Below are 9134 nucleotides of genomic sequence, written 5' to 3'. Positions count from 1 at the left end.
TTATGTTTCATAGCAGACTTCAATATATACGAATTCACTAGGTTTTTATTGCTTTTATTATTTTGATAATATATGTAACTTTTTTACAAGTTTTAATAAATTATTAGGTAATACAGTATGTCTTTACAATATATTCCGATATTAAAAAAAAATTATAATATCAAAATGCAAATTTATTTTATTTTTATTTATTTTACTAGATTTATAATTCATGTTCTGTGTAAACGTAAGAGAGTTTGTGTTTTATTAAAATCTTTATTATGCCGAAAATTTCAGAAAGTATCTTTGATCGTCTGGTTGGAAATGTGAAAAGCAAAGAATTTCGCAGTTATTTGATGAGGAAATATATTTCACTTATTTTATTTAATTATTATTTATTTTAAAACTCATTTGTATTAAATATAATTAGCACTCACTTTTAAGGACCAATCGCTAGTTGAAGTATCCCAATTGCTGCCATTGCTGATGAAGAAGGATCCAAAATGGATTTCGGGTTGTATGACTTTCAGTATATATATATATATAATATTAAGCCTTGATAATGTACTCCTCTGTCATAATGCGTTTTGCTTAGAAAGCAGAGCCAAGAAATTTGTTGTTGCTTTCCTTCCATTTAACAAATTTTTTCGCTCAATCCGTAAAAAGAAAATCCACAAGATTCGGTTTAGTACGAAAATCTTTTATACCATAAAAATATGTGAACACAGAATTTATTCAAATTTATGGATGAACCATGTCAAATTAAGAATTTTATATATATTTTTGAGTGAAGATCTGTAAATATATATAAAGAGACAAATTTTTAAATACAAAAATTATTTCCAGGACCACTGATGATGGGTATTTGGCAATACTCGAAACAACCGAATGGTCGTTCAAAAATTTAATTAATTAAAATAATATAAAATGAATTATTGTTGTTGTAGTTCACTACTATTTGAAAAACCTTTTTATTTTTATTATATATATTTATATAATTATATTTATTTATAATATTGATTATTTCTATATCAACTATTAATATATACAAATATTTTATTTATTTCTTACGTAGCGCATCCATGCAAAAAAGATGTGTGTCACGAACAGCTGACCAGAGTGACTGCACTACCGACAGACGTTCTCTTTTGTGATGTAGGCTTTCCTACTTGTGGCAAAATAGTGATTATTTTTGCTTTTAGTAGTGAATTTACTTTTGCTTGAGTTGCGTGGTGCGTTACGTTTAGCTGGGTTTAACCAATAACAACAAAAGTGTTTATGTAATTCGTTGATGAAAATAAACACAAAATATTTTAATATTGTGATTAGATATTTATTTTATAATTAGAAATTTGTACGGTAGTATAGCTTAATTGCCTATAGCTTGGTAAAGGTGTCGAATACATAGGATCAACATAGTAAATAAACACTTAGGAAGATGTCAAATCAAGGTGCGAGGGCATCCGCCAGCCTGTTCGGAAAACTGGTCCAAAACTTGAAAAGTAAGGAATTTCGTGAATATCTTATGAGGTTAGTACACTTGAAAATATTATTGGCGATTGTAATAAAATTTAATGAAGCGTTACTTGAACAACTAGTACTCATTTCTGGGGACCAGTCGCTAATTGGGGCATTCCAATTGCTGCAATGGCTGACATGAAAAAAGATCCCAAATTGATTTCTGGACCAATGACATTAGGTAAGCAATACTGATTAACATATATCCATTTGTGTGTACATATAGAAAAAGCATAATATTATTAATTAATATATGTCATAATTAATTAAATTCGCAGTGATTATTTTTCATTATATAAAGCATTTTATGTAGTCTGATGTGCTTTCCGTATGCTTATCTCTTTATCATCGCCGTCTTGCTTACACACCCGAACCCATTGAAGTGAATGATTCTCAAAATTAATTTAGATTTGTGAAAGTTTATTGTCACTTAATCAAGCAGTGCTTTGCGCAATACTATTAAATAGGGTTTCAGGTACAACTTCCATTAATCAATTTATTAGAAACGCACTTTGTTATAACTGTGGCTATTAAAGCAACGCGTTGTCAAAGTAATTCCAATTTATTTAAATATTTAATAAGCTTTAAAATACACTTTAGAAAATTTTGCTGTTAGAAGTTCAAATAAAAATTCCCGTTTTAATTGGTTCCATTGTACTCATGTCAAGTAATTAATTTATTTATTTTATATTTCACAAAATGAGTTTGATATTAGTATACACTTAATAATTTGTTATTATATACAAACTTGCATACTAAACTCCATTTACAATAGGGCAATAGGGCTTTATTTCAATTCACTTCTTAATGTTTTAAGTCATTTACTGTGGTATATTAGTTAGGTAGTCCATAATTAATGCTTCCTTCCTTCGCGTTTGTTTTAACAAAAAGCATAGATTCAACCTCAGCATTACTGAAAGGAAACTAAAGACCAACTTCACAATATGCAATAAGTATCGATTCCTACTAAAATGTTATATGTTCAAAATTGAAGCATTACTTTAGTGGTCGCTATCCAACGCTTAAGTATGAATTGTAAAACTCGGCTTAACGATTGCAATTTTGGAGGTTCATATTCACAGAACCACGAGCATGTAAATTCAAACCCCTACAGATCAAAAATTGATCTCCATTATCGCTGTATAATTGTTTATTTTCACTTGGAATTATTTTCCAGTAAATTTATTCAAATTCAAACAATACTGACTGCGACTTTTCTTTAGTCTTCTCTAGTCATATACGATCTTGTTTATAAATCAAAGTTTTCTACTTTAATAGTTGGATAAAAATACATTGTTAAAAATAAAACCAATGTACATGTCGACCTATAAGATCTGCTGTAGCAACTCTCGAGAAAGTCTTTAAAGTCAACCTTAAAAAATTAAGTTTACGCTTAAAGTAACTATATCACTCGGTTTAAGATTTTACACCTCATACTGTACGATGGGAACTAGATAGAAATACCGAATACATTTCCTCACAATCATAGGATCTAAATAATGTCATCACATAATTTTATTAAAATATTCGTTGAAGTGTTGCTTTTAATATTTAAATTCATATGTATTTATATTTTGTATAAGACGAATTGTAATAATTCATATTTTTCAGCTCTTACTCTCTACTCCTGTGTGTTCATGCGTTTTGCTTGGAAAGTGACGCCAAGAAACATGTTGCTGTTTGCATGCCATATTACCAACTCAACTGCCCAATCGGTGCAAGGAGTTCGGTATATCAACTACAATTTCCTCTCCAAAGAGAAATCCGAAGTAGCAGCACTTACAAACTAAAGACACATCGCAGCAAAACAAATATCCACGTATTTGAACGGATCTGCTCGAACTTCGCCACCCCAACCTATTCAAATGATATCTAATTAAACTAAACTAAACTAAACTAAACTCAAAAGACACGTTATAGTGCATAGCATAAATATTTACTTTTGTCATCAAATCGTTAATATAGTCAGTCATTGTGATTAAACTACAAAATGATCACGATTATTGTAATGACAACGAAAACGTCGACGGTGCCCCTGCCCTTGCACCTGCCCCTGCACGACGTGCTGCTGTATGGCGTGACAAATTGAAGTATCTCACGCAACGGCGTGAAAAACTCACATCTTGGAACAAACAAAATTTTCTAACTAAAAATGACAAAAAAACCGTGAACGCTGCTCAAGCACAAATTAGTTAAATTTATGTAGATACTTTTTATTATTTTTATATGTAAATAAGCTTAGCAAATTTTTTAAAATAATGTTAATAATTGGCTTTATGTAAATTTGATTGGACCCCCAGTACCTTTATTGAAATCTCTAAGTTAAATGAATTTATTTCCATATTTCTATATAGAAACTATATTTTTTATAAATTAATTTAAGTTCAATGTACAAATTATTTTCAGGCGTTTTAATCAGATTCTGTAAAATCTGTATTTTTTTAATAAAAATTCTGTTAAATTTATTTATGAATATGAAATACACATTGCATTTTATTTGAAATAGTTTTACTTTTTTGTTTTGTTTAATATTACTATTATAATAACGATTTATAAGTGAGGTATAGTACTCACCGCAATATAGGTCGTCTAACGTTTTAACCACAATGTTTTAATGGTCATTTGACGCGGAAAGCGAGCCTGATAATATGTTCAGATGTTTCAACATCTATATCAGAAAAGCGTCAGATATTGATCTCTGGAACTATCATTTTGCTGTGATGATACCTCACTCTACAGTGGCCGGTAGGAATTATTTTTCGATTAATATAAAAAATCTATTTGAGACTGTTTTGCATGCGTCAATGTATATCTTTTGCTTTCCGTGGGATTTACAATTCCGAAAGGTTCATTTTGTCCATACTGAGCTAGAACCTTTAACATTCCCATCCACTCAATATATTAAAGGCTGCTGTGGATTATTTTTGGTTCCCGTAACTCAACCAGTCATTTTTCAATTCTGATTCCTCCCAATATGTTAAGGAGGAATATTTCATCCATTATATTCGCTTCGGCAAAGCTTAAAATTTATGTAAGTTGGGTTTCCCATTTAACGAGATAGTGAGCCCTTTTGTTGCTCGCGTGTCCCCTATGTTTTGGCATCCACGACTAAGTATCGCGGTTTCTTACTGGAATAACAGAGTCTAAAGCCAGCGAGACTGATTTGTTGTATTTTTTATGTACATATTTATATAAGTAATATAATTTAATTGTGAGACTTTATTAAGTCAAATACTCAGAAGTATAATTAGATTTGATATCAAATAATAATTTGCTTTATGAATAACTGAAGTACGCGTGTGAACTCGTATATAAATTGTTAAAATTGTGAAAAGAATATCTAGTGAAAGAGTTTTGTATATTGACAGTAAAAAGCCGATAAAAGATAAAAGATAACGATATTCACAACTATGATAATGCGTTGTAGATAAATGCTTATATTAATTGAAAAACTTATATCCTATCTTATCTTTACTTATCTAAGTGATTATTCACAATTTCTGAGATTAAAATTTAGATCAAATTGTTAGAGTCACTGGAATATCTAAGTTTGATTTTTAAAAAATAGCTTTTGGCATATTTTAAAAATATGAAATACTTACTCTTGTCATGATGTAGCATTCTCTTGCAAGCGTAGTCCACATCTAGAGTACGTTCTGTTCACATCGTAAGCTAAGATATCAAAGTCCGTTTGCACCAGCCGGATGAAATGTTACTAAATCTTTCCGCAAAAACCAAAAATCATTATACTCGATTCCAAACTGAGTTGAAGTAGGGATATTGAGGAGAGAACTCAAAAGGGACGCACTGTCGACGAAAAGGCCTTGTCTGGCGTTTGACAAAAAATGTAATGAGTATAGAGACTGGCTTAGTTGGATACTTTCGGAGCAGTTAGTAGTGCATTTCAAAAAAATCTGATTTTTCTTCTACACTATATCATTTTCAAGAAATTAAAATAAGTGGTTGTCTTTTGGTCGAAAATGATCTGAGGTCAGTTACAGGCTATATAGCACCAAAGTTGAGTTTTGAAACTAAAAATCCTATTGTTTACTCTACCAGAGCTTCCAGTTTTGAGTGGTTGAATTTCGACACTAAGATTGGAGTGAACTACATTCTGAAATTTGCAAATTGCACGTAAATACTCTAATCTGGTATTACAATGAAGTTATCAGGTCTATGAGTAGTATCGGTTAGCGCTACCCACCTTCCTACCTACTCTACTAGAGAAAGCTAGAGGTTACGATCTGTATCGGGTAGCTTTGGAGTTCGCATTCAACAGATGACTCAAATATGAAGAGCGGAGCAGTAGCAAGTATCTACTTGAGAGATGTATATATATGATAGTCATGCCGACTCCTTGGCACTTATAGCTTCTTTCAAGCCGAGATATATCCAATCAAAACAACAAGAAAGTTAATGCTAGCTGGCACAACTTGTCTCTCAAATAACACTACCTTTATAGACAGTCGGGCAATGTAGCTATGACAACTAATCCAGAACGGAGAAATCTACAATCGTAATCGTAACTACAAGGTCTCTCTTTGCTAAGCTTTTTTGTCACGAAATGGGCAGAAAAAGATCGAAAATGCTTATAAGTCGAATTCTGACATATAGACTGTTTAGGAGCGTAGAAAAATGAATTATCGTAGTGATAAATAACTTCTGGTGTAATCACAAAGACTGTGCGGTTACTAGAAAATTGTGTCTTAGGTTAGACAGAAATAAATCGAAAAGCTTTTTCACGTAGAATTTCTATGTAGAGCACGTTTATGGGAACAGAATACAATTTGTGCATTGGCGTTTCATAAATCTTTTTTCTGATTGCAGGCATGGCGAGTATATGACCATGTCTTCACTTAAATGAGTGCTCACTTAGGATTATGGATTATTAGTATAATAAAATATTTATTTTATAAAGTATTCTAATCTTCTCTTCGATATCTTCACAGATTTTAGAATCCATACCATATCGATCTAAAGCTAGAACTAGGGACCTACTTATGCTAAATTGAAGTGGCATCCGACTTGTTATGGGGTTTCTCACTGGGCATTGCGGAATTAAAAGGCATATATCGAACCTAGGTATCACTAAAAACGATATCTGCAGACTTTGTTGCGAAGAAGATGAAACAGTAGAACACATTTTGACCCACTGTGATAGTCTCGCCAGACTTAGACTTCGGTACTTATCCACTGCCTATCCATTTATAACGCAATTAGGGAACTGCTACTCGTCTATGGAACTAAAGTGGGCATGTAACAATAATCTCCAAAGGATGCAGTGACGTGGTGAGAAGTTCCCAACCCGTTTCAAAATCTAATCTAATCTAATATAATCTAAGGGCTAGCATAATCGTTAGTTTTTAAAGAGTCGATATGCATCGATGATTTTTTATTTAACATTTATTTTATTTAAGCAATAATGACAAATACAAAAGTGTTTTATATGTAAACTTAAATAAATATGGAAATAATATAGTAATAATAAAATATTAAATTATTAAAATAAGAGCAAAAATGTGTTTGTAAGGAATAACAAAATAATAAGAATATTGTTTTATGTTTAGAAAAAAAAAGTTATAATGTAACACAAATAATAATAAAGAGAGAATGAGAGAGTGTACCATAAAATGAAATTAAACTTTTTAATATGTATTGTCATTTTCATTCAAAATTATTGTGCCTTTTATTCTGCCTTTAAAACGAATATTAAAATTAAAACTAAAATTAAAATTAAAATTTTGTGATTCCCAGCAAGCAACTCTCGACCGAAAAGTAAAAGCCAAACAAAAATTTTGTTTCTTTTTTTATTTTAACTATTTGAGTTTTTCAATATTACAATTTGAATTAATTATTTCATTAATTATTGTTTTATTTTACGCATTCTTCATTTCTTCATTTTCTAATTAATTATTCATTATCCATTTGTTGATATTTTGATTTGTTTACAAAACAAAGTTTCATGTCAATTTTAATATAAATTTAATTTAATTTAATTATTTTTTTTTTTTAAGAATGCTCACGATTCACTCGTATTTATTGTTTATAAAATGTTTTTGTTTTTGTTGTTGTTGTTGTTGTTCTAGCAGATTTTTTAAATATATATTTTTATTGTATTTTCGATTTGAAGGAGGTCATCAACAAAACTAATTTAAATGTTAAATGTTAATTTAAAATAACATTTTTGAAAACAAAACTGTTTATGTTCCATATTAATTATAATTTTCACGCTAATATGTTTGTGATACATAAAATATTGGTATATAATATTTCTTTCAGTGTATTACTAATTATAATTGTCTATTGTTCGAATTACTGAGTTACAGAATTACAGAATTACTGATTTAATTTTACTTTTGTTTTAAATTTTATTTTTTATAATTTTTTGTAATGCAAAACTAATTTATATTATTTTTATTTATATAAATTTTTTGTTTTTTTTTTTGTTTTTTGTAAACTTTCACTTAACAAATAGAGTTTAAAACATTTCCTTAATTTATTTATTTTATTTATAAAAAAGGCTAATTTTAGCTAAAATGTTCTTGTTTTGTATAGTTTTATACTAAATAATATAAAAGTAGAAAAAAACAAATAATAAACTTTCATAATAAAAAAAAATCATGCATTAAAAAATAGTTATAATAATAATTATAATATATCACGAAATTGTATTTTTGTATTATATTATTTATTGATTTTTTTTTTTTTGAAATATTAAATTTTGAATTGATCTGAAAATTGTACCGAGAAGAAAAAAAATTATATTTTAAAGTAATTTTTAGGCATAATTTAATTGTAAAACGAAAATATCTAAGTAAGTCATTTCATTACTTTTGGGGATAATATCTGATTAACATAAAACAAATACAAAATTATTTTTTGCTTATTTTAAAATTATTAACAAATGTATAAATATTTAACATAAAATATAAAAAGATTTTGTTTTTATTTTTTGTTTTAAAACGTGCTAAAGTTTTCACTTTCTTTAGAAGTTAAAATGGCGACGTTACATTAAACGATTCAGAATTTTCTTTTTCTTTATTTTCTTTATTTTCTTTAAAATTTAAATTTTTTATTATTTTCTTATACTTATAATTATATATATGCATATATATATATATTAGTTTAAAATTTTGCAGTAAAGTAATTGCGCTGTTTACTTTGTTTGTTCTTGAGAATTCGTAGACACAACGATAAGAAGAAGAACGAAAAGGAGTTGAAAAATATAGTGCTTAGGAGTGGAGAATCTGAGGTAAGGCTCAAGATATGGAAACGATGACATAAAATGAGTAAAATGGATAAAATAAGAAAATTAAATAATTCGGAAATTGGGCTGAAATATTTAGATTCAAAAGTTGGGCTTTGTGCTTACAGTTCAGTGATCTTAGTTGGCTGCTAACTGATGAATACATGGTACTTCAAAGGTCTTATTAAATCGTGTTTAGGAGTGAAGAATCTGAGATAAAATAATTCGGAGATTGTGCTCAAATTTTTGGACCCAAAAGTTGGGCTTTGTAGTGTGCTTAGAGTTTAGTGATCTTAGTTGACTGCTAACTAATGAATAAATGGTACTTCAAAGGTCTAATTAAATCGTGCAAAAGTATAAGCACATTATGGAATTTGGAAAGAGTTTGATA

General features: G+C 29.0%; 1 protein-coding gene across 2 annotated transcripts; it reads left to right on the top strand.

The window, feature by feature from the left end:
• Positions 1–1184: 1184 nt before the first annotated feature.
• LOC119684884 (mitochondrial pyruvate carrier 1-like) lies at positions 1185–3830 on the top strand. 2 transcript variants are annotated; one of them, XM_038099017.1, is made up of 4 exons: positions 1208–1259; positions 1328–1509; positions 1578–1678; positions 3109–3830. In XM_038099017.1, the coding sequence occupies exons 2-4, from the start codon at positions 1418–1420 to the stop codon at positions 3285–3287; spliced, it is 372 nt and encodes a 123-aa protein (XP_037954945.1). In that variant the 5' UTR covers positions 1208–1259; positions 1328–1417; the 3' UTR covers positions 3288–3830. The 2 variants fall into 2 exon arrangements, with proteins under 2 accessions (XP_037954944.1, XP_037954945.1); XM_038099016.1 differs by having other exon boundaries at positions 1185–1509.
• The last annotated feature ends 5304 nt before the right edge of the window (positions 3831–9134 follow it).

This window comes from Teleopsis dalmanni, chromosome 2, assembly GCF_002237135.1.
Source record: "Teleopsis dalmanni isolate 2A chromosome 2, ASM223713v2, whole genome shotgun sequence".
Lineage (NCBI taxonomy): Eukaryota > Metazoa > Arthropoda > Insecta > Diptera > Diopsidae > Teleopsis > Teleopsis dalmanni.
This window is presented reverse-complemented; position numbering and strand designations above follow the sequence as displayed.

Bases quoted from the DNA above. Each gene is read 5' to 3' on its own strand.
- LOC119684884 (XM_038099016.1), top strand. From the start codon at position 1,418: ATGTCAAATCAAGGTGCGAGGGCATCCGCCAGCCTGTTCGGAAAACTG. The intron at 1,510-1,577 runs GTTAGTACACTT...TTGAACAACTAG, and splicing joins TTTCGTGAATATCTTATGAG to TACTCATTTCTGGGGACCAG. The intron at 1,679-3,108 runs GTAAGCAATACT...CATATTTTTCAG, and splicing joins TTCTGGACCAATGACATTAG to CTCTTACTCTCTACTCCTGT.